Genomic DNA, 26,742 nt, shown 5'->3' with positions numbered 1-26,742 from the left:
GTCCACCATGCACCCAAAATGAAGAGCTGCAGCTGGCAAAGGATCTGCTTTATTAGTAAAATTATTTCAATTTCAAAATATAATATTCTTATTCATTTTTAAAGTTTAAATTCATCTTTTCACAAAAAAATTAAAAGATGAACTATCACACTTACATCCTTCTCACCCCCAGTCCCCACTGCGCTTACCTCCGTGGGTGATTAGCTGTTAGTGTCCACACAGCCAGTGTAGCAGTCTGGAGATCTGAAATTCCCACTCTTCCTCCCATTCTTAACTTTTGTCTTCCAGCACAGATCAGAGTGATCCATTTGGGCAGAGGTCATTAATCAGAATTGCTTTGATCCTTCCCAAAGCCCTAAAGAAATAAGGGGAATAAGAGCGAGCTTGTCAAATCCCTGGACCGCTGCACAGGCTGTGTGGGCACTGACAGCTAATCACACACGAAGGTATGTGCAGTAAGGACTAGGAGGGTGGACAGTTTGTGGAATGTTAGTTCACCTTTTCATTTCCTTCAGAAAATGTGAAAAACTAACCCTTTAAACACTTTCCCTTAGTATCTCTAACCAGACCTGAAATTTCAGTTTGGTTTGCTTGAAATCAGGCAGCACACTGAAGTGGGGTGATATGGTACACAGGGCCTGGACTAATCCTTTTTCCAGTGTTTATCTTAAAGTAGTTTTTAATGTCACTTACTGATGTGATTTTTTTTTTTATTACTGTGTTATATTTAGAAATTGTAAATTAGCTATTAGAGGAAGTTGTTCATTTTAATGAAAGCACTCAGCCTGCCTGTGCAGCAGCTGTTGAATATGAATCCTCATAGAAAGTATATAGGGGAGCTTTCCCTTCACTTCCTTTCTCAAAAACATGATAGGAAATAAGAGGAAGAAGCCCTTTTTTGACAGTTATCACTATACATGTTATCATCATTGGCATATTTCCCCTTATTACTGTTCTGGTAACAACTGTAAAATTTTGGATTTCCCATCACCAATGTCACCAGAACAATTACTGAGGGCGAATTATCCTAGCAGGGACACAGAAAGCAATACAATCCTAAATATTTAATATACATGAATACATTTTTATGTCACTTTTATAACAAACCTTTACATAAAGGGCCCATTCACACTGAACTCACACTGAACCGGAGTGGTTTAGTGTGTGGGGCAGCTGTCCGTTATGGCTGCATTGGTGTGAGTGCCGTTTTACCACATCACACATGTTAGGCACCTGCCAGCGGTAGCCTCTAGCACCGCTGCCATCGCGGGTGCCCAGGTCCCATTGCTCACACGCTAGTGCGGCCAGCCACACTGCGCATGCGCAAACCCGTGCGCGAACGCGGCCAGATCTGGGGTCTCTGACATTGCCCCCCCCCTTACGGGCAGCCTCCGGATGCCCACCCGATTCCTCCTTTGAGGCTGGTTGCGAAGGAATTCCCGGATCAATCTGGGAGCATGGATATTTTGAGCAGGTTCCCACTAATTCTCCTCTGGCCCATAGCCCTTCCACTTAATGAGGTATTGTGTTTGACCACCCCTCTTCCTGCAGTCCACAATTGCCTCTACCTCGAATTCCTCTTCCCCATCAATGTCTATGGCTTCTGGAGGACTGGATCTGCGATCTGAGAAAGAATCAGGTACTGCGGGTCTCAATAGCGACACATGGAAGACGGGGTGTATCTTAAGGGACCCAGGAAGTGCTAGTTTATATGCCACTTCATTGACCTTACGTTCTACTTGAAAAGGCCCCACAAATTTGAGTGCCAATTTCCTAGATGGACATGCCAGTTTCAGGTTGGTTGTTGCCAGCCAAACCCGATCCCCGGGGTGTATAACCAATTCCCCTTTTCTCTTTCTGTCAAAAAACTTCTTGCTCTCCTCCTGGGCTCTAGCCATTGTTTCCTGTAATAACTTATTATTGGTTGTGAAAAAATTTAGGGTCTCTTGGGCTGCCGGGACTGAGTTCTCTGGAACCAAAGCTAGCAGGAAAGTAGGGTGGAACCCGTAGTTGGCGAAAAACGGGGATTGATTGGTGGCAGAATGGTTTGCATTATTGTACGCAAATTCCGCCATTGGCAGAAGTGTCAGTCAGTCGTCTTGCAGAAAAGACATACCATCTAAGATATTGCTCGAGTGTCTGATTGGTCCGCTCTGTCTGTCCATTAGTCTGTGGGTGATACGCTGAAGAAAAAGACAATTTGATCTCCAATCCCTCGCATAAAGCCTTCCAGAACTTGGACGTGAATTGGACTCCCCTATCCGAAACAATATTTTTTGGCACTCCGTGAAGTCTCACTATTTCCTTAATGAAGACCCGTGCCGTCTCGGAAGCGGATGGTATCTTCTCTAGTGGAAGAAAGTGGGCCATCTTACAGAGACGGTCCACCACCACAAAAATCACGGTGTGATCCTGCGAAGGTGGTAGTTCCACGACAAAACTGAATCGACCCGGTCTTCCAGTCAATTTGGGGGTAGTGGGCTCTTATCCATGGAAGCCCCAAAATAACTGGAAATAGGGGAAATGCGATGGCGTCCAAACGGGGAAGCTCGTGATGATGTCCTGCCACTGTGGTGTGTATAGGAGGGGTCTCCCGATCTACCGTCCCCAATTTAATTCGAGACCCATCGGCCAAAAAAATGTTCAGGCCATGCTCTTTGGTGAGCAAGGGAATCTGCTGCTGGGCTGCGATCTAAGGTCAACAAAGCAGCTACACGCCCCGGAGTCAATAATAGCTGTCACCTGTATGATTCTTCCGGGGAGCTGAAAAGATACAGGTACAGCCAAGTGAGTGGGGTTGCCTGTGTACACAGTAGACATAGCAGAAATAATAGAAGAGAACTTACGGAACTTCTCTGGACAGGAGCGCACCATGTGACCCGCTGCTCCGCAGTAGAGGCAAAGATTGTTTGACCGATGGTGGGGATGGACTTGGAGCAGGCCAGAACCAGGTCGCGGCCCCTGGGTGCTCCCAGGTGTGGTAGAAGCGCTTGCCTGAGGTGTATAGCAGGTGAGAGCCTGATGTGAGGAGGTAGAAAGAGCAGAGTCGGGCAGGCCGGGTCAGTAGCGATGGAGGCAGCACGGTACAAAACAGTAGACAGAAGGATAAACGGGTCAAAAGCCGGGTTCGGTAACAGAAGATCAAAACGTGTGGGATAAGACAGGAGAATGGTCAGACAAGCCAAGATTCAGAGCAGGAGACAATCAGCACATCAAAGGTCAGGCAGGGTCAGCAACAAAGCAATCTAATCTTCAGGAACACAGGATACAGGTAAGACCATACGGCAATTAGAGCCAGACCTGACCTGTTTTAAATAGGTCGCCCTGCGCCCTTATTGGTGCCAGGCGCATGTCCGCCATCGCAAGTGCGCATGCGCGAGCGCCGCTGCCGTCGCGGGTGCTTAGGTCCCAATGCTCGCACGCTAATGCGGCTGGGCACACCGCGCATGCGCAAACCCGTGCGCGATCGCGGCCAGATCCCTTTTTTTTAATCTTTTCTTCTGTGAACTTTATGTGAAGTACAAAAGTGACCTTTCATTCATGTCACCGTACAGCAGCACAGTGCATTGTGCCGCTCTATAGTGACATGCGGTGCTGTTGATAAAATGTACTGCACTGCAGCTACGGGCTGTGTTGCAGTGCTAACAAGGCAGACAGAAAACATTTTTTTCTGTGTGTCCTAGCGGTGACTGGCATTCTTCCAGTGCAAAAAGTGGCAGTCATTGAACTGTGTGAACAGGAACTAATACATATAAAATAGTGTTTACAAATAATATGGTAAATGTGATTGTAGGGTATATACCCCAATCTTCTGAGATATGAAAAAAAAGGACACTCCTTCCTTCCCCTCAATAAATTTATACACATGGGCAGAAACTGCTGTAAAAATGTAATAAGATCTGGGATGCCTGAGTGAAAGCTAGAGGCTTCACAATGTGATCGATTACTGCTATTGTTAAGGTGCTATCTTTACTTGATACCATGTACTACCATATACCTTGCTTTATGTCTCACGTTAGTGTTTGGGATTGTGGGAATGTGGTAGAACCCTTTGCTCCCTTCCATCCCATCCCCTCTATTGCATCCTCCCCACACTAACCCCCCCCCCCCCCACACACACACACACAATCTCCAAAAGGTATAGATATGAGATCTTGCGTAAAACTGAACCTCTACATGTTACTCTTCATTTTTTATAGCTCTGAGAATATATGGATTCTTTTACTATTTGAGCCACTTTAAGATACTGTATGTGTGCAACTTGTTTGGATCTGTGTCTCCTGTATCAGTGTCACATGTGTCACATGTTTTGTTTTTTCAGCAAATATAATAATAAAATGTACCTGTTAAAAAGGGCATAATTAATGCCACTATTAAAAATTAATAATTTCACCACTATTTTTCCTTGATACTGGCATTTTAAAAAATAACACATTCCATAAGTCAGAGGATGGATGCAAGGTTTAGTGTAGTATAGAGAAGTCATGCAGGCACAGAGGGATGTTGTTCCAAAAGAGCGACAGTCTCTCCTAATAAGTGACAGTTAGAAAGTATAAGATTACCACAATCTCTAAATATGACCTTGTGTCTACTCAAACAAAAATGTATTATTCTGTAGTATGAAGGTAGTTTTCAGGTTCTTTAAGGGTTACTGTAAATCAAAGCAAAAGCATTTAACAACTGAGCAATGCATGGGTTAACAGAGATAAAAGAGTGAGCAAAAACCACCTTAATTACGGCACTCCATTCCCCCACCTATCATAAAAGGGGGAGGCAGTGTGTGAGGAATCCTGTTTAAGTGAAGAGGACTTTTTTCCAAACCACTGCAGATGGGAATGGTTATACAGACACTGTAGCCAGATGCACAGTCTCTAATTTAGTCCAAAGCATATAATTATCAAGCAGAAAGTCTGTAATGAAAGAAGAACTGCAAAAGGAAAAGAACAACCACGTCCCATCAATGTCAACAAAACCAGGCGCTCACCCTGTCCTAAAAGGCAAGAGGGCGGCATGTGGACAGTCTGTTTGGTGCCCCCAGCTGCCCTTCTGGTCCTACTACCTTGGTGAGAAGGGCACACCGAGGCAACAGCAGTTTCAGCTAATAACAGTGATTTGTGCAAAAGGTGAAATTGGATGATTGCTGGAAGTAGCAGACAGCAAGTATTTTATTATTCTTTCATTCACTGTTGGCAGATTTTAATAACCCACCAATTAAATAACTGCTCCGATATGATTCATAATTACAGTGCTCCGGCAGATAAGCACAACACATTTATCAAAATGTTGCCATATGCAAATCAGATGCCAATATGTACAGGAGATCCAAGTTCAAGAAATGCTACCGTGTCAGCGTTCTTAGTACATAACCCTTTTATAACCTGCTCATTTTAATTATATGGAATAGATTGTTTGACAGAAGAAATTAAGCTTTTTTTTTATTGTGAATTGTATTGCTGTCTATATTTGATTTATGAAAAAGAAATTCACAAGGGAAATGGGCTTAAATTACTAAGACAAATAGATGGTGTACTCTGCACTTTGTGAAGCTTCACTATACAAAGAATACCCATAATTGCATACACCTTTTTTATAGGATAAATACAAAACCACAAGTTTATGTAACATAAATTGTTTTGAAAAGCTTGAGTTAACGCTCCTGTGTGTGTCCATGCACTTCAGGATGCCATCACCAGAAAAAAATTTTTTTATGATGCTGTATAGTCCCTACGGTTGTTAGAGGTAGATTGGATAGGCCCAAAACTGTTAAAATGACATTGTAAAGAAGAAAGTAAATACTTACCTTTCTTGCTATCAGTGTACACCATTCCAGAGCAGAAGATTAATCATGGCCTGAAGTCTTCTTGCTGACCCTCCTTAGTGCGAGGAGTCTCAGAAGTGTAGCAAGAGACTTCAGAGGATGATTTCTCTGCACTGCAATGGTGTATGGCAGCATGACAGGTAAGTATTTATTACAGGTACTTATACAGTGCCATCAATTTACACAGCACTTTAAACACATCTTGTACATTCACATCAGTCCCGGCCCTCAAGATGCTTACAATCTTGTCCCTAACCCCCTTTCATACACAATCTAGGACCAGTTTAGACAGGAGCCAATCAACCTACCAACATGTATTTGTAATTTGAGAGTAAATCGGAGTACCCAAAAGAAACCCACACAAGCACAGGGAGAACATGCAATCTCCAGGAAGGTAGTGTGGTATTTGGGATTTGAACCAACAACCCTAGTGCTGCTGGGCAGAACTAATAGCCACTTAGCCACTGTTTATTTACTTTCCTCTTTGCAGGGTTAACTTATATTAGGGGTTTGAATATAGTAACAGAGTCCCTTTAAGGGTGTCAGGTAAAGAACTTTAAATGTTTGTCTTTAATTGCTGAGAAATTAGGAAATATTGTTTAAGAATAATTACTTTTTATCCTACTTTGAATATTATGGGAAAAGAGTCTCTGTGGGGGTTTCATTCCCGTCTCTGCCCCTGTTGTTGATTTGCTCTCATTTTCTAACATGGATGAGAATTGATGGGTGACCTCTACAATGGGGACACAAACAAAACAAAAAAAACTGTCATTCACATATACACCCACACCCCCAATTTCTGGTATGGGTGTCACAGGCACAGGAAGTTTGGGAAAATTGAGAAGTTAGGATTTATTTTTCTTGTGTTTTACATCTTAGTTATAAGAAGAGATCTTTTGCAGTCATTTTGTTTTCTGTGTATGGTGCAGTGATTTGGGGATGTTGCCATTCCTCATCCATTCTTTATGAATCATTACTGTCTGAGCAGTGATATAACTTGTGGCTGCAGTTCAACTGGCACCACAGCTTTGTAGAAAATTCAGCATGCAATCTGTGCCATTAGAATCAGCTGGTTGACAGATATACGGTTTCTTCCTACTATACGGTAACTGAAACCTCACAGCAATTACAATGCGTGCCAGTCCTTCATGCGGAAGGAGCCTATAGTCTTTGCTAAGACTGCCAGCGTAGAGTGGTTACTATAAAGGCATAAATGTACATTGAGATGTATCAAATGTTAAGCCAATAAGCACTGTAATTACCGCCTACCACAGCAGACCCCACCTTCATTTGTTCCTACACAAGTGTCATTTCCTATATAAATTCAGCTATTGGAATGTGTATTTATCTGGCTCTGCTTTGTGAATTGTGGTTTAGTGATTTTCCTGGCCACACTTTGTTCTATTACAATAAGTTATTACTGAAACTCATATGGAATAATAAAGCACAATTAAGCATTGACAGTGGTCCACTTGGCAATAAAATAATTTTTTACGAGATATGTTAAAGCGGTCTGTTAAAGTGGAACTCCTCCCAGAATGTATATTTCTGTTTTGCTGAGGTGCCTTTTACATCTCTCTGGGTCACTAAATAGGAATTTTTCTTTATCCTCTGTAATGCCTATAATAGGCAATTGCTGTATCTGATGTAACTTACTGAAGGGAATTCTCCACATTTTCCTACAGAGAATCCACTTAAGGGTCATGGAAATGCTGAATCCATTCTTCCTTCTGCATTGTATCAGGTGGATTAAATGTAATATTTGGAGTGCATATGGAGAGTTCACTATATTGTGTGACTTCAGGAGAACAGCTAAAATGCCATGCTTGGCCTGTCACAGACTTTCAGAGGGTGAGGACCCATCAGGAGACTAAATCTTGTCCTACTCCGTTTAAAAGGACATAAAATCAAAACTAGCCTTTTTATTGACATGGACTTGTCTGTCTGGCCACATGGATAGTGGTTTTCTAACATTTTTATAAGAAGAGATCATATATTGTAAGACATAAAACTTAAGACTTAATTTGCTACTAAATTGAAAACCCACAGTTAAGAACCGTTATAGTCCACCTAAACCATCACGTAGGCCTTGGAAATGCATCTCCATTAAAGATGGCTGGAGAAGTAGAGTGGCTCCAGACACAGTGAAAGGCAAAGAGATGTGCCCCAGGAGGTGGGAAGAAGGACAATGTGGAGTGAATGCTGCTCTAGATTGAAGCTTGAATGGACTCTTGCAAACCACTTATAATCCTGGGCAGCCAACTGCAACATATTTACAAAACTGCGACAGAGTAACTACTGAAGGTGAAACACGTTTTCAGGGTCAGATTTTATTCTGTTGCAGTGATATTTTAGAGCTGCTGAGGAAGGAATTTATAGAGGGATATTTACTAAAACTGGAGCACTCAGAATCTGGTGCAGCTGTGCATGGTAGCCAAACAGCTTCTAACCTCAGCTTGTTCAATTAAGCTTTGGCAATAAAACCTGGAAGCTGATTGGTTTCTATGTAGAAGTGTGGCACAGTGGCTTAGTGGTTAGCACGTCTGCCTTGCAGTAAATGGGTCATGGGACCATGGCACCTCCTGCATGGAGTTTGCATGTCCTCCCTGTGCTTGCTTGGGTTTCCTCCCACATTCCAAAGACATGCTGGTAGGTTAATTGGATCCTGTCTAAATTGGCCCTAATATGTGTATGTATGAATGTACTTTAAGGACCTTAGATTGTACACCCCTTGAGGGTTAGGGACTGATGTGAATGTTCAATATATATGTGTAAAGCACTGCGTAAATTGACAGCGCAATATAAGTACCATAAATAAATAAATAAGTGCACCTGATTTTGCACTCTACATCTTTAGTAAATAACCCCCATAGTCTATCAAATAAATATGTCTTTATTGCTGTCTCTGTGCCCATCAGAAATCCACATTATTTTTGCTCTTGCTTGTCAACTCAACAGGAAGTAAGAGTAAATCCTCCCAACAGGAACAGCAATAGGAACCCAAATGGGTTCTAACATTACCCCTTCTGTACAAAACCTAAAGCTGAACAGCAATTCAGCTACCTTGTAATATGTGCTCACCTAATATGCCTAAAGTCCAACCGTGTGCATGCCACTTCTTGGACTTACCTCTTTTATTCAGAACTGAAAGTTTTATGGAGCTTCAGAAGTAAAGCTATCGCATGCTTCCTGAATTTTGATGCTGGACCTTCTGGTCTCAGCTCCTGGTGCTGCAGAGCCTCGTCTAACTGCTGTGCCCACCCCTCCCCTCCCCCTGCCTAATCAATATTTTGTGTTATATGAGTACAAAGTACAAAGTGTTCTGTGAAAGAGCAGCAGAGTGGAGGGGCAGGCAGAGATGCTGTGTTTGATATAATGGTGTTTCTCCTCTCAGAGTTCTGGAGTGTAGCAAGGGATGAAACTCCCGAAGCTCCATAAAACTGTCAGATAAAATAAAAGAGATAAGTCCAGGAAGTGGCATGCTCCTCATTGCACCTAACTCATTGAAAGCCAACACATTTTACAACGTGGTTAAATTCTTGGAATTCAGCTTTACATATAGTTTTAGCTGTAGTTGCACTTTAAATCAGTTCAAAGTACAATGAAACAAAATAAAAAATTAAGCTCCTAATCTTTTGTACAGAAGGAATGTCAATATTACACTATCCATCATCTGTTCAATAAACAAGTATGTTTGAAAGAGTATCTTATGCTATAGATTTTAGAATCATTTCATTCAATATCAGCATGTCACAAAGCATAATTTACTAGTCTGATTGCTTTGGTGCTCATATATCGTGACTTGTGTCAACTTTTCATGAACACAAAGGAATCATTTATCTCAATTTCCATCTATTTTATTTATCTTGAAACAAATACACATAGAGTGGTTCAAATTAATCATAGAACTGGGCACAGAACAAAGAAATGCCTGCCTTTTCCTGGGTTCCAGTGCTGCAACAAAGACATCCATTGTCTTTTGTGTGGGTGTGTCTATAGTGCTGAAGCATAATTTATAGTCATGCATGCATTCCATATCCTACTACTGATACCACAGGAAAAGATGTATGGCGGATACAGAAATAAATCTTACATAATTCACTTGGCACAAGGACATGGCGTGGAGCAGATGTTCCTGCCAGTCATGGCATGAGGAGGTGATATGAGATCTTAGCCTAACCTCTGCTTCCTGTAAAATTTTATGAGTATTCATGTTACAATAAAATTACAACAAAGACAAATGAAAAACACTATTAATACGATGTAAGTACAAGATGCGGTAGAAGTTTGAATCAATGTCCTAAAGAGTACATTATCTTCTCAGGTATATAAATAAGTATAACTAAACCAAACATATGCTTAGAAATTTAATACAATTCCGCACTTCAGGGCCAAGTACATGCCAGTATTTTCTAATCCCAGCTAATAAATGCCAGTCTGAAGAACATCACATTCAGCAAGTATTTACAAAGCAGTTAAAGTGCTGCGAATACAGAAAAATAACTGTTAATATGTCAGAAATATACTGGTCACCTACCTTTCCCATAGCTCCCAACAGTTTCTGATTGGGAGCGACTGTTCCTCTTTTGGAATCAAACTCCTCAGTCCCTCTTTCCTCCACAGTTCTCCCTATTTGTGGTCTGATATATAGATCTCTATAATAAAATATACTATTTAATTTTTTAAAAGTATACTACACTAAACCTTTCATTCAGCCCTTAAATTATTGCATTTTTAGTTTGAAAAGGCAGTATAAACGGAAAAGATGCGTTTGAAAAAAAATAATTTTAACCCAATCATGTTTCTGAACATTAAGCCCAGGTTCACAGCGATGCGGTGTAGAATTCACAGCGTTTCCTGTGCGAATTCTGCACCGCATCAGAATCATACCCTGTTCATGCAAACCGCTGCGGGTGTGTATGTTAAGTTAACAACACCCCAAAAGCGGTCCGCAAAACGCAATGCGATGTGCAGAATTGGATTGCATAGGTGTGAATACCAATGTGATCCGATTCTAGTGCGGACCAAAAAAAGGGTCCTGCACCTTTGTGGTGCGGGTGCAGTGCAATTAGAGCCATACAAAATGTATGGCTCCAATCGCACCGCACACAAATCACATCTGATTTGAACAGGAATATGGTTCGGTTCCTGCGCGGATCACATGCGATATACCGCGCCGCGTATGTGAACCGAGGCTCAAGTTTCATGGACTGCATAACTGCGTATAATGCAGAGGTGTTCCTTTTGTCTAAATACTTTGTAATAAAAGTTGTCTTCCTTTCCCCATATCAGATGTTGGGAGGTATGCTTCATGTTTAGGCTGACAACACAGTGTAGTTGATTTACTAAAGGCAAACAGACTGTGCATTTGATCCAGAGCTTAGCCAATGAGGTGAAACAGCATTTTGCTTGCACATGATTGGATGATGGAAGTCAGCAGAGCTCTCTCTCATTTATTAAGCTCTGGGGCAACTGCAGTTGCAAGTTGTGCAAAGTGTGCAAAATGCACATTCTATTTGCCTTTAGTAAGGCAATCCCATAGTTTTAGGAGCTCTGAAATCCCAAGCACATGGTGTCAACCCTGCCATCCTCATTTCCGGATTTGGATTACAAAGGACACAGCCCTCTTTTCACCTCCCCCTCCCCTTCCACATTTCCATAACCTCTCCTTTGTCACAGGAGGTAATCAGTATCAAAAAGACTAAGGGTGCAATTCCATGGCAGGCATGATAGAGAAGAATATTGCTAGTTGCATATGGATGCTCCCCATGTGGCAGAGATCAGGCTTGGCAATGGGTTTCTCAGCACTGAACACTGCCTTGCAGATGGTATAATAGGTTGTAGCCATTCTTTCCACCCCTTGAAGTGATACTAAAAGCTTATTTATGTACTGTTTAATTATAAAAAGTAATATTTACCTGCTCTGTGCAATTATATTGTACAGAAAGCTCACTTTCCTTCTGCTCTGGCAGTCAGCTTCTGCCTCCTCTGGGTGTCTCCTTCAGCAAGCCAGATGCTACGGGGGCACCCATGCATCCACACTCCAGAGCTGGGCTGTATGAGTCCATAAACATACACGGCACTGAAAACCCACATTCTTACTCCTCCATCACAAGAATTTGACTGACAGTAGCAGCAGCAGCAGCTTATGGATCTGCTGCCCTCAGATTCTAGTGTGAAGCAGGAAGCAATGGGAGCAGTGCTGGAGCACAAGACAGCAGGAGTCGGACAGGTAGTAAGGCTTTTTTAGCTTAAAGGAAACAATGCTTTTCGACTTTAGGACTACTTTAAAATCTGTATTTATCCAGGGAGCTTTGGCTTGACTCTCGGGAGCTGTTTGAGTCCCCATTGGGGGGATTTCCCTTTACTTTCTGTCCAGTGGACATGCTGTCTCAGGGACATATTTATAAGGTAATATAAGGGAAGGTTTAAAGTTTCAGGTTTTTATTGCTGTCTATGTCTTCTTGTCCTGGTGATGTTGATATAGGAAGAAAGAAGAATTCTCCAAAATGGGGTTACATGCATCAACAAAACCATAAGTTCTCTTCTATAACTGTCAAAAAAAAATCATATTTATTGGGACAAAATAACCATACTGGTTATGGTGAGAAGCACATAACTCAATCAAAAACCCCTCAATCTAATCAGTGGGCAGCACAATAAAGCCTTTTAAAGACAGAAGGTTTTGCCATGTCTCATTTCATCACATATCACCACAAATAGGAGCATTATTCCCCATTTCAGGAAAGTGGATGGATCCATGCCAGTCATTCCTTTACACTTCACTGGCCAGATTGAAAGAACAACCTCTCCAGTGCCTCAAAGGGGTCAATGCCAGGAAAAAACCAAGGAATCAGTCATATTTGTGGCCTTGGAGTAAAATCTTGGTGATGCTGCCTTCCTCTGACTGGGAGATCAAACCAAAACTGGAAAAAGAAGAACACAGGTGGCACTAACACCTAACGAATTATCCAAGGTTTATTAAAAATATAAAGACAGAAAACATACTCACAAAATGAGGTGCATGTAAAAGTCAATAAAACCACTAGGATGGCCCAATGTGATGGCAGAGTATCCGACTGGTGGTGAGGTTGGCCTGCTGACACATTTCAGGGACGTGTCCCCTTCCTCAGCGCTCAACCTTATATAATGTGCTAGGTGTTTGCACCACCTGTGTGCTTCTTTTTCATTTTCACTGGCCAGATGCACACCCAGAAACATGGGTACATTGTGTAAATATAGCTTAATATTATAGAGCCATTTACTCCAAACGTCATACAATTGTTTCAGGCTATTTGGCCATCATCAGTGCAGTTTGGATGCAGTGTGTAAGAGTTGGGGTTAGTGCTGCCCATAGATGGGTTGTTTTTTTTTCAACCAGCTAATTGAAATAAATGAACCGATTCCCCCATCCACATAAATGAGGTGCATAGAGGATTCCTCTCTGTCAGAATACACTGATCAGTGCTGCAGCCGCTGGTTGAATGAAAATTTTGCAACATTCCCATTGACAAAAGTTGATAATTAAATCTTTCGACTGGGAATGGCCAGAAATAAAATATAATAGTGGTATAGCGCTGATAACTAAATGTGCAAACTCCACAATAAGATAAAAATCATAAATCACATAAATGAATGAATATATATACACTTTTTATCGTTTTATGCATTTATGAAGTTTATGTTTATATATTGTGTTTAACATTATTTACTAGTCACTTTATTTGGTTTATATCACAATTTTGGGATACACTTTATATATCATTCACTTTGTTTGTGATCATATCCCTTATTTTGGGATTCACTGTATATAGCACCTAGTCTTTTGGGGTTTGGTCCCAAGTGGGACTGGGTATTGTCACTGTATGAGGGTCCGGGCATAGGACCAGCTTCATCATATGCATTTTGTGTACTGATAATATCACAGTTTGAGACACTGTTTTTCTAGATCTTGAAAGATCTATCACTTATATATTTATATTCATTCATTTATGTGATTTATGTTTTTTATCTTATTATTGTGGAGTTTGCACATTTAGTTATCGGCGCTACACCACTATTATATTTTATCACTTATATTTGTCCACTTATAGAGGATAGGGTGTTAGCAGCATATAAAAATTAGGTTCCATATTAGCGCAGGGGCATCTCTGTCACCATCTTAATGGACAGAGATAGGTTGAAATTTGTCCAGTCCCTCCTGAACCGGGACAATTTCGATCCATCTATGGCTAACTTAAGGAGGACGGGTAAAGTTGCGCAGTTTTGGATCTACAGATATATGACCTCTGGTACTTTAGCAGGGAGAGAATAAGCAAACATAAGCAGACAATTTGCATCTAAATAGTGAAACTCTGTCTTCCTGGTTTAAAACCTCTTCAGTTGATCCCTACACCTAGCCTTTAATGCTAATGTATTTCTTCTCTTCCAAGTCTATCCTCAGGGGAAATAATTTTTTCTCCAAAATCTTCTAATTACGTTTTATATTAGATTTCTTCGGAACAGCACATTTTTTTATAGAATTGTGACAGAACAGTCAAATCAATTTTACTGATTGATCATTAAACCTAGAACAATCACTGAAATTAGATTCTAACACAAGAGAAAATAGTATAAAGGAAATCTCATCATTGTGCTAATAAAGTTGTGTACGTTTGAATGTATGAAGTTTTGGCATTGAGAATGTTAAAGTCAGAAAGTCTTTGTGAGTTTGGAATACTTAATGATGTCTTATATGTGAATACATATGGGAAGTCTGAGAAGGGTAATACGATGAATATTGCTACATCAAAGTAATGTGCAATGAATACTACTTAAATTAGGACATATTTTAATCTGTCTTTGCTCATTTTGTTCTTTATAGAATTTAATCCTATAAATTAACGTGATATTACATTTACAGTCTAATTTTAGGATTACTTTAAAATCCCTGAGTGACAATAAAATAGGGTTTAGTGAGTTCTCAAAAACTGACCCATCTCGAAAACCAAATCTTTACACCTTGAGCAAATGCCATGTGACCAAAGTGATGTGACTTTTGCAAAAGGAGAAGATCACAGTTCAGGTAATGAGGCTGATTGACTAATCTGGGGACCACATGACCAATGCCCTTGATTGCTTACATACCAGACAATGGAGAGATGAAATGTTGAGCTTTTTCAAGGTGAAAGAAAATATTTCAGAGTTTGGTATTACATATTTTATCAACCAAGGGAATATTTTTAACTGAGTTTAGACTAGAGATCAGCTTTAACTATGACTTAATCCCTGACATGTTTATATTTTTTCTCCTATGTTATTGGGCAGGCAGGTCAATCTGAGCTATTCTGGCATCCTTGCTGAGAGTTTGGAAGCAGCAGAAACACCTCACTGCCCATGTTGTTCCCTCTCACATGCCAGTAATAAATTAGCATAGATGGTCCCTTTATGACTTTTATATTTTTTTAAACAAACATGTCCTCAGCTTTAAATATTGGAAGTGCAACAAGGTCAATGTCTTCAGGATAAAAAATGCAAGGAGCGTATTGAAATATTTAATAATAGTGCTATGATACAACGTTTCCTAAAAATCAAAATGTATTTTGAAGCCAAATTGAACCGTACTAATCTGTGGCTGAATGCCTCTTTTTCTAGTACTGCAGCAAGTGTAAAAAAAAACAAAAAACATGCTGGCAGTTAGGTCTCACAATCAAGTAGTGGCTCAGCTCTCTGGCATGTCCACTAAACACCGCCACATCCACATCGCTGTTCAGGCAGCAAGAGCACTGATAATTAGAGCAGCACTCAGTGGAGGCAGTTGGACCACAGGAGAGCCGGGTATGCAAGAGCTGAGTTCTGACATTCCTATGTGCTTTCAATACTTTCTTGTTGATTTAAAAAATGTAAAAGATTGTTAACAGAGTTAACATCTGTTCAAAAATACAAATATTTGATATTATACTGATATAAGATGTATAAGGCCCCTTTCACACTAAGGATCCGATCAGATCCAACTGCCAGTTTTTCAGACAGACCGGATGGTCCATTCACCCCTCGACTGGTAGTTTACACCTGCCTACCTCCGGTCTGATTTGGTTTGCTGAAAAAAAAAATTGGGAGGGGATCTGTCTTCCTTCACCTAGGCCAATCGAATCGGAGGGCAGTCAGGTGTAAACAGACAGTGGAGTCTACTTACTTGGGGCTGCCCATAGAGCAGAGCGGGCTCTGTCCATTTACACTTTTCCAGAAACTGAGTGGACATAAATGGCTCACCAGCTTTCTCTTCTCTGATGAGCAGGGGATCGTGTGAAAGGGGCCTTAGATGTATGAAACTGAGTGTAAATACAAGAATACCTGATGTTCAATGTTACAAACTAGAATTATCTCTGCACAACAGGGTAAACTTTTCATCCCAAGTAGGGGATAGGATAATGGAGGTGGTGGGTGTTAAGATGCAGTGAATAGGAGAAAAAAAGGGGTGAGAAGAACTTAGCTGATAAAAAAAATGCTATATTTATTACTGTATGCGCAGCCTGGCTGTTTTATAGTAATACATTAAGAGGGTTTAATTTGATTTTACAACCCTATTAAAAGTATATAGATCAGGTCATTGGAGCTAACTGTGAAAAAAACAGACTTGCTATGCATGTACAGAGCTCTTTGGCTACTAAGGGTTTTAGATTACTCTATATGGCAATGCAATGTTACATATTATGCACTGTAAATTATGATGGTCAAGCAAAAGTATTTACATTAGTATTACTATAAACTATAATCCTTTCTCTGCTCAGTGTGCTTCAAAAGAAAAATGAAAAAAGGACCAAATAATTAATCAAAATGTAAACATGGGTAAAATGAAACATGGCATATACTGTATGTTAACTATTTCAAGTTGCATTAGCACAGTCATTTGTGTGTTCTCCTTTAAACGTTTATTTACCTGTTCATCCTGCCAAAAATATATTGATTTTCAATTTCCTTTGCAATACTGTTCATTTTGCAGTTAAATCACTGCAACATTGTTAGCCTTTGAACATGGCATTATTAGATGGACATGTATTTCAGTTGCACTTCATGTAAAGGAGAAACACAAGCCTGAAAACTACCAAAACAGTTGCAACAAAAGTATTTTTGTTTATTTTGGAGAAAGATTTACACTGGAAATGATAGGTGATCATTTTAAGCACTCCTGTCAGTTTTATATGGTTTATTATAATCACTAGCTGTCATTTTTGTTGAATAGCTTGGCATTCTTGTGAATGTGGAGAAAATTATAAAGATGTGCAAAATAAAATAAGGAATTATTATACTGAATAATATCCTTATAAGTATTAACCACATATGACTACCAGAATATGATATTTTGCTCTATAGTGGGCCTTTACAGAAGGAGTACAAGACACATTCCCTGGAATTCATAAAGGCTGGCACAGACATATTTTGCGAGTGTCTATGATGCATTCTAAAATTGGTGAAGAATGCGCCAAAGTCATATACCTGTCTAGAACTTAACTTAGTAGTACTTAAATTTGGCTCATGCTGCCCCACTTTTAGAATGCACACGAGACACTTTTGCAAATTCTGTCTGAGCCAGTTTTCCTCTTTGTATGCCAGTAGAGAGCTGATCTTAATTAGCTCCACTTTTACATTTGGTGCATTTAATGCAATGCAATGTAAAAGTGGGGCATTTTAGAACTATCTGAATTTGGTCCACAATTCGCTGTCAGAACCAAAAGTGTTACAAATGCTTCATGAATTTGGTGCAATACAGTAACAGGAGGGATTAATGTCAGAAAAGTGGCAGAGCAGCTTAATTAAGTTCCCCTATTGTTCTATGCCATGAAATAAAAAGTAGTAAGTTCATTCTTAGCATATTACTCCATAGGGAAGTACACTGGCAGAAGGGGTCACAAAAGGTCTTTGACCCTTGCTGCTCTCTACCTGGCTTTACTCACCTAGTAAATTACTCCCTTCTCAGGGCGCAGTTGTCACACCTGAAAAAGCAGCACGTAATCCTATATAAATGACAGACAAGGTGTTATATGCTTGACTGCCTTTTGATCTCATATATGATGCTCATTTTTCATGCCCCTTTGACCTATTGCCTGAAGGATGTCTAGAACAGGATCAGTCATTACGGTCAGATAGTCACAGACATGACAAGTCATATACATCTTCTCCTGTGCCCAGGAGGAAAGAAATTTAACAATACTTCCCTGTGCTATACTGCCTTCACACTTGTCCCTTCGATTCATCCGTGCCCCAACTAGTCAAACAGGTTTGCGTTTTTTTTTTCTTTTTTGATGTACAAGTTACTAAAGGCTGAAACTTAATTAGGTGAAGGTGAAGTACTTTGTTTTTCAGTGTCTCAGCTAAGCCAATGAAATGAAAGCATGCATTCTGAATATATGCAGATTTTTTGCAACTGAAAAGCACATAGATATATAATATATACAATGCCAGTTTGAAAAAGAATAAGCTTAAGGAAATGAAAAAACATCATGCATGTTTTGACCACTGCAAGCATGTTTATGGAAAGTTCGCTTTGCAAATATGCACATTTAGATGACTTGAATGTACAGGTTTATGGCTATTGAGAAGGTAAAAGAATAGGAGAAGATCATCCTTTCCTCTAGCCTAACTTAGTGAAAGAGAATATTTGAAGAAATAAAATGTGGCTGGTAGATTCTTATAATGTGGCTTCCCAATTCTTGGCAAGAGGGTTTGTGATCTAACCAGCTGACTAATTTAGAGCTGGCTCATGGGGTTGAGGGACTTTTAAATTAATTCTTTTCCCCAAAAAACATTTTCTGTAGTCTTTATTTATCATTTTATAATATTTCTTTCATAGTAAATTCCTTTTAAACCATTGCTACCTGAAAGGTTATGTTAATTTCTGGGTGGGCATTGGACAAGGGAAAGGAGAAACTGATAACCTGGGAACCCAGAAAACATATTCCAGGAATCCAAACCACAGATGAGCAGCTTTGTTTCAGGTTAGATACAATTAGTAAATGTTATAATTTGCTCTGTCCAAAACTACAGGGTATATGGAGTAAAGGGTAGGACTTACAATGAGATCACCCATTCCTATGCAACAACATCCTGCTTTCTCCTTTTGTCAATGGGCAAACCCCTTCCATAATTCCATAATTACCGTGTTTGACAGTAGGGTCAGTGTTCGCAGAGACGAGTTATCTCTGTTTAAACCTTTCTTTTCTCTATTTTTCACTTCCAAAAGGAAAACTGAAATGAGGTAAAACTAAGAATAGACATTTATATGTGCAACGTTTACCTTCCTCTAGCAGATTGCATTTATGAATGAACATCTACATCATAGTACTTTATTAATAAACACAAAGCTATCAGTTTGCAAGAAGAAACCTCATTGCATCTATGCCATGAAGATCTCTACAAAGAGCTGTGTCAGACACTGAATTTCTTTTTGAAGGCTATCTTTAGTGCTACTGAAATGTTGAACCTTTCAGTATAATAAACAAATTGCATACAGTATTTGACACTAACAAAAGACATGTGGCCAGCAAGCCTAATTAAAAAGTAAATTCATATTACAATGGCGGGATGAGCTCATTTAAAATATACCCCTTAAAACTAAGCTTAATATGTATTTAGTAAAAAAACTTTTTTGTGTGACATTGTGATTTGATTATTTGAAATTAAATGGCTAAAAGTTACATACAGAGCTTTCGTCAACAAGTTTTGGGCTTGTGTCCATGTAAGTTGTGTTTACAAGTTTTAGGCTTGTGTCTTTGTAAATTGTGTTGACAAGTTTTAGGCAGGTGTCTCTTTGGCATTAGTTTGAGATGAATCAGAGATCATTCAGATTTAATTTACAGAAACATTTGACCTGCAGATGACCACCTTTCGACCTGCATTTGACCTGTTTTAAAGTGTAGGTTACCCTAAAAACAAAGTTTAAAGGTATGAGGTGGTTCATTCACATAGATCTTGGATCTTGTTTGGTGGTGATAAATAATTGGTGATCCTGCTAGTTCCCCTTGGTTCCTGTATCAAACTAACAGGATGGAACCAGATCTGTGCTGATGTGGTCAGTTTGTGTCCCTGAGGTTGCCATCAGGAGATACAGGATGCTGTGCTGATGCACTTCGTGACTGTATCTCTCATTAATTTAGGTGCTACACCTCCTGCCCAGCCCTGCTTCCTGCATTGGAAGAATTGAGAAATATAACATTTAAAAAAGGTGCTAAAATATATTTTGCTAAAAAAAGAAATTTGGTAATAGGAAAATGATTTGCTGTGTTAGAATATCCTTTTGTACTTTATGGTGTTAATATGATCTCAATTTGAATTTGGACCTAGAGGTAAGCCTAGAATAAGTGTTACCTGTAGGCACCATGAATATCACCTAAACTTGCGCCATAAGAGATATCCACATTGCCTCCAGCTGTTGATGTCACTGTGCATTCAGTGTGCCATGAATACAGAGAGTGTCATGCCGCAATCATGACTCCTGTGTGCATGTGTTGGAGTGATGTCAGCGCAGCCCAGCCAATCAGATGGCTAAATGCAAAAACCCGTAAGGAAGACCGGGTGAAGATGGAAGTTCCAGGAGGGTGACAACTCAATGCTGGAAAGCTCCATTTAAAAGGCTCCAATTAAAGTGTGTCATAACGTGCTAGTATGTGGTGCATACTACCGCATTATGACACAAACCTGCAGTGAGCCTATTTAAAAAACTTGTTAGCTTTATTACTGCTTTAAGCAGATTTTGCATTCCTATAGACTTGACAAAACTTGTTTGAAGCGAACAAAACCCTGTCAACAGTCTTTTACGGTGTCACCCACAATTTCCATTTATTAACAAAAGTACATGTTTAGATCCATGCTTCATACAACACTATCCATTCCTCCTATCATGCAACATTTGTTATAGTAAGTAAGGCTGGGACAAATGAATGCAAATCAGGTGCATAAATAAACCAAATAAAGATCAATTCACCAGTTTTATACCTAGAGACTATTCTTGACAATTATTATGTATACCCCAGAGAGGCCTGGAGACTGGATGAACACCTCTTTAATGGCACAGGCTGATACAGGTCTGGTTATCATATAGCTTATTTCACAAGCAACAACTAACCTGTGAGCCACAATCAATTGAGGTCTGCAGCAATTGCAAAGCTAGTATGCATTAATGTGCCTGGAAACACACAAATCATATAAATGGATATTGACCTATATTTGTGCGCTTTCTGTTCCCAAATTAATGTTCTCTACAATATAAGGTCACATTGAGATCAGTGGTGGTTTATGGTGCTGTCACTGCAGACCAATACGGTTACATAGTAATTACACTAGTAGATTTCCTTTATCAACACCTTAAAAAGGATCTTTCTCTGATTTATGGCCATCTGAAAATGAAGCGTCTTTAAGCTGGCTACTGACTAGATGATACTTTTTATGTATCATTTTTTTCAAAAAAAGTTTTAACACATTTTATTATATTTAACAATATAGCACTCTCACTTTATTCTAAGTGTGAGCTGTCTTTCCCTTTGCATTAGCTTCAATTTTGGTAAAAGTCTATGAAATTATTATTCATTAAATCATATATATTCAATAATGTAATTAAGATATATAGCCAGTGGTAATTAGTCATACAATATATATATATATATATATACATTTTTTTTTAATACGGCAATCCCTATGAAATTAGCATATAATATATATTCACTAATGCAATTAAGATTCATAAGCAGTGGTAATTAGTAATATACAGTATATACTGCATACATATATGTATATTTTTATACTGTCATTGAAGATGCTATACAGTAAGAGTGTGACTCTTGTGATCTGAAATAAACAATGTATGTGTGTTGCGTGTGTCCATATAAGCAAAGCAATATTTCTTCCTGCCATTTTCATGGCAGCCAAAGTGGCTGAGCTGTTGAGCGTAACTCCAGGGACAGAAATACGATATTACTGAACTTCTCAACGTGTGTAATTTTGGTTGAAGAAGCGATCCATTCATACAGTTGATTACAAGTTACAGAGTATAAGAACACATTTTAAAAAAATCACCCTGGGTTCATCAACAAGTACATTGTGCCTATTTTTACCTGAAACACAAAAAGACAAGAGATTGTACTAGATTGAGATGGTACTAGACTGACATGCAAGGCCCAGATCATGGCCATGAGCATATCCTTGAAAAGAAGAAACTATTTCCAAAATAAAATAATGTAAAATGAAGACTTTTCAACAATGTTAAAACAGCTCTTTATTTTCATGTTACTCACACTTCTGCTGAGTAAGCAAAATATGAAATGAATGATTTTAACACCATCTGTTTAAATTTCAGCTCCCATAGCAGAAGGCCACCTAGAGTCTGCAGCTCTTGACAGTCAATTATCTTAGATAGGCAAGATAATTATTCACGTTCATGACATTCTTATCAAATATACAATTACTTTGTAAAATTACACATGGGAACATATAATTTAATCTAATTAGTAATGTGTTACATGTCAAAGGGCTCTTTTGATGGGTACAGGTTCCAGTTAAAGTGATACTAAACAATATTCTTATTCACCAAAAATAATCCATTAACATCCACTACTTAATGGGCATGTAATCTATTTTTTCATGATATCATTTCTTACTGTGTTTTTCTGCCTCCTTGTAATACTTCCTCTCTTTCTCCCTAACTTCTGTTTGTTTGGAACGGTAGGTGCACGTTAGTTGCGGTCAAGTGCACTGCTCCATACACACTACACATCATATAGTCCCTTACCCATTGTCCCTAGTTCATCTCAGGAGAGAGCAAGAGAGTCTGGTTATGTTCTACAATACAATAGGACCATGGAGAACGAACGTAGCCACCTTCTAACAAGAAGGCAGATCACAGCAGCCAAAACAATGGAATCTGGAGATGTGCAGGAGGCTGAAAGCAATAGAAGGGACTTTTTTGAGTCAAAGCAGAACTTCAGCACTACAAGTTCTTTTTTTCTGCCTCCCCCCCTCTTCTATAACTTTTGCCTATTTTTTTTGGGGGGGGAGGTACCTGGTTTTGACAGGTATCTGCTCCCACTTCTGCCTGGATCACCTCAGTGATCCAAGTGGACGTTTGGCATCCCCCCTCTGCCCGTAGCCACTTGGGACATGTCACAAGATAAAATAGTAACATCTAGTAGTAAAAGCAGCACATATTACACATTGTTAGGCACATAGTTAACCCTTTAATTGACCCTAGTTTTTAACCCCTTCCCAGCCAGTGTCACTAGTACAGTGACCTTGTATAGTATCAACACTGATCATTGTATTAGTGTCACTGGAAATGTCAGTGTCAGTCAGTTTCCATCCAGTGTCAGTTAGTGTCAGATAGCCCACTGCATTATCACAGTCCCACTGTAAGTTGCTAATCACAGCCATTACTAGTATAAATAAATCAATAAATCAATAAAAATTCCAGTATATATAACATCATTTGTAGACACTAAAATTTTTGCACAAACCAATACGTTTGGCCTACATTTATGAAGCAATTTGAGTTTTTTTTTTATCAGATATGTTTTATTCAACATTTTTGGTCTTTTTTTTTATTTATATAATAGAAAACCCAGTGTTGATCAAATACCACCACAGGAAAGCTCTATTTGTTTGAAAAAATAAGCAGGGCCCTCGGTTTCCTCTTGTATTGTACCTGTACTGTCTACCTTCATTTTGTAAAGCGCTATGCAAACTGTTGGTGCTATATAAATCCTGTATAATAATATACATTTCATGTGAGTACAGCACTGTATGACCACGCAATTGCCAGTGCTGGTCATTAAGGAGATAAAATCTTCCACAGCTGAAGTGGATATTTTTGTTCCTTTAGTATTTAATTCATAACATGGTCCAGATTCTTGCTTACATCAAAATTGTCAGGCAACCTGTGGTCCATATTTTATTTATTTGCATCCATCATCCCTCTCGGATATATGCTTTCGGTGCTGCCTATTTTCCAAATAGACTTCACAAACATTTTTTCTCTATGTAAGAGTTGTTGAGCACTGACTCCATTATAGGAAACCTGTAGAAAATGCGATGCAGATGGCTAAACAAACACACTGACATAGAATCAAAACAGCTGGCTGCAAGTGCCATTGTAAGCAAGACCTCACATTCTCACTCCAGACCAGGACCCTGCTGTCTCTATAATGTCCACTACTGAACTGTCATACGTCACCAGCTGACAGAGAATGAATGAAGCCAGTGAATACCAAAAAATCCATCTCAGACAAACATGTAACTGCAAAGTAATTATGACAAATCTCAGCTCTAGATCCCCTTGTGACTCAAAAGGACCTGGAATGCATAAACAGTTAACAATGACAGTATCAGAAGGTCACCAAAGAACGGGCACACATATTTGATTCTGATATTGATTGATTCTGATATTGCAAAATTGAAATGCAGCACAAAAAATACATTTAAACAAAATATTCATTGACTTTCCAATGGTGAAGAGTTAATATTAATAGGAATTTCCTATTGCACTGTACTGGCTGATGAGGATGTTTCATTCTTTCATTGATTTTTTTTTTTCTGACATGAGTTCCCCTCTGTATAACGTAAGCAGCAGGGGGATCTCATCCACACGTGTAGAGGAAATCTGACGTGATTACGACCCCAATTCACATTAGGCTAAGACTAAACAATGTGCCAACATTCTGAGACAAACAATGGATCAATCATCTCAAGTACTGAGACAGAATACATCACCATACTGACACCAGCCTGCCTAGGGACTTGAGAATACATTGCGCAGGGAATTATGCATTAAATGAGGACGGTGGCAGCAGGTAAAACATCATTACTATTACTGTGCAATAGTATGGACATTTAACATATACACTTGCTGTTGTGTGCAGCTTTCATCTGCTCCACGTTCTTGGGGTGATCCCCCTGTCATTCTGTGAAGTGGGTCATTATTCCTACTTACCAGTCATCTACACATGCTAACAAGACAGGAGAGATTTCTGATTGTGTGCAGGCACTATACTGAGGATATCACAGATGTCTTGGTATCTATAGATGCTGTGAAGGTTAATTTAAAAAAAATGACAATACCTCCTTGAACTTCATTCCTCAGGTGACCCCTGACAAACCTCAAATTTATAACAACTACAGTCTTTTGAGTTTATTGCATTTGTAATAATTGTATTTCTCACCCTTTAAATGACTGATGTCATTTGGACTCACCTGTACCCACTGCATACATTACAGCAACCTAAAGGTGACCAGACACACTTCGGTTTTTAGATCTGATCCATCAAATCGAATGAATCTGCAAGCAATCGAATAGCCATAACTTGCCTTCTAATCGATTTAGATCAGACGAGTCGATCAGCCAGGGCAGAAAATGATCAATCGCTTTGCATGCATCAGAAGCACTGAGATACTTTCTACCTGATTATGATTGTATTTTGATCAGATTATGAAATTACAATATGAAGACAGAACTGCGATCAATAATTTATATTTGTAAGTTATGATTGTGAATCCATTTCCCTGCGTCTGACATATCAGTCTTACAGAGATCAATTATTCCTATCGTCAGAGATTGATTGGAAAATAAACTGATCATTTATCAAAGTGTGTATGGTGACCATAAGCCTCTGAAACTGCTGTAGAACTACAAATCCCAGCACGCCAAGCATTTGGCTGGCTGGTCATGCTATGACTTGTAGTTCCACTTGTGGCATGATATCTTTAGCTATATGTCTAAGAATCACAAGTAGATAAAAGGCACAGACAAGCTGTCAACAGGTAAATGTCCTTTAGTGGATTTCAGCACTAAACCTTATATAACATGCATGTCAGTGACAGCAAACCTAAAGCCTGCCAACACCATGCCTTCTTCAATCACTGTCCTAGGGGACAAGATCCAAGTTCAGGACCTTGACAGTGATTACCTGTAGAGCAGTCAGCACTGTCATGACAATCAGATTAGGTGGACAGTAACCTCAATTCCCCCCTAATTCCCCCAAAACCACTCAACCTGCTGCCTGGAATCCCCAAGCTGCTGGCTGCCTCCCTCCTTCCTCCCCCCCCCCCCCCAAAAAAAGTGCTGCACCAATGACAGGAGTGTGGCCAGCTTCACCCCCCTCCACGCTCCTGCACTTACCAGAATGAAAGAGATCAGAGCAGAAGACCAAGGTGGAAGGGAAGAGCAGGATCCTGAATGGAAGTGTCCACAGATCCATTCCCCTGGCAGGCTGCAGCTGGAGATGGGAGTGCTGAGAGTGGCAGGATTCCCCCTAGATGGAGCAGGTTGCTAATTTGCTCCGATCCTGAGAGGGACTGGCTCAGCTCCGGGGGATGCCTTTTATTTTTGGTCGTTGTTACGGATTGAAGAGAGGAGAAGGCAAAGGGGAACCCTACAGACGCTTCCCAGCAACTGCAGTCACACGAACCTTCCAAGTGATTGTAGGGATCCTATTACCGGCACGATCATGTGACAGGATACATACTACACACACACCACTGCCTGCTCCTCTCTCCTTTCTTCTTCCAGACAGGACAGGACCTACAGATGGATGGGGGCCACAGGGGGACTTCAAAGGGCCAAACACTGGCTCATCAATGGCTGCTCAACTTCCCAAGACTTACAATACTGGATGTTTATAAACAGTGTGTCCTCTGTACACACAATACAAAATATTTCCATTATGTCTGCAATAAACATCAACAAATGATTGCCATCCTTCTGCACTCCAAATGAAACACGCCCAAGGCTACGTTCACACGTATGCGTTTTTTAATGTGTTTTCAGAAACGCACCACAGTTTAGCTCTGGTTCACACTGATGCGGTGCGGCACATCGCATTCCTGTGCAAATCACATGCATTTTCTGTATGCTGCGATTTGAGCCATGTGAACAAATAAAAAAGGGTCCTGCACATTTTTGGTGT

At 39.8% G+C, this 26,742-nt stretch overlaps 1 protein-coding gene across 1 annotated transcript in view; it reads right to left on the bottom strand.

The window, feature by feature from the left end:
- Positions 1 to 26,231, bottom strand: part of KREMEN1 (kringle containing transmembrane protein 1) — a 218,879-nt gene extending 192,648 nt beyond the window's left edge. The window contains exon 1 of the mRNA XM_089677376.1: positions 25,956 to 26,231. Coding sequence (XP_089533502.1) covers positions 25,956 to 26,034 — 79 coding nt within the window. The 5' untranslated portion in view covers positions 26,035 to 26,231. The remainder of the gene's footprint in view (positions 1 to 25,955) is intronic.
- Between the last annotated feature and the right edge of the window lie 511 nt (positions 26,232 to 26,742).

This window comes from Staurois parvus, unplaced genomic scaffold (genome assembly GCF_062004578.1).
Source record: "Staurois parvus isolate SC_StPar_1 unplaced genomic scaffold, SC_StPar_1.0 ptg000014l, whole genome shotgun sequence".
Lineage (NCBI taxonomy): Eukaryota > Metazoa > Chordata > Amphibia > Anura > Ranidae > Staurois > Staurois parvus.
Note: the sequence above shows the minus strand (reverse complement) of the source record. Positions and strands in the feature narration are given on the sequence as shown.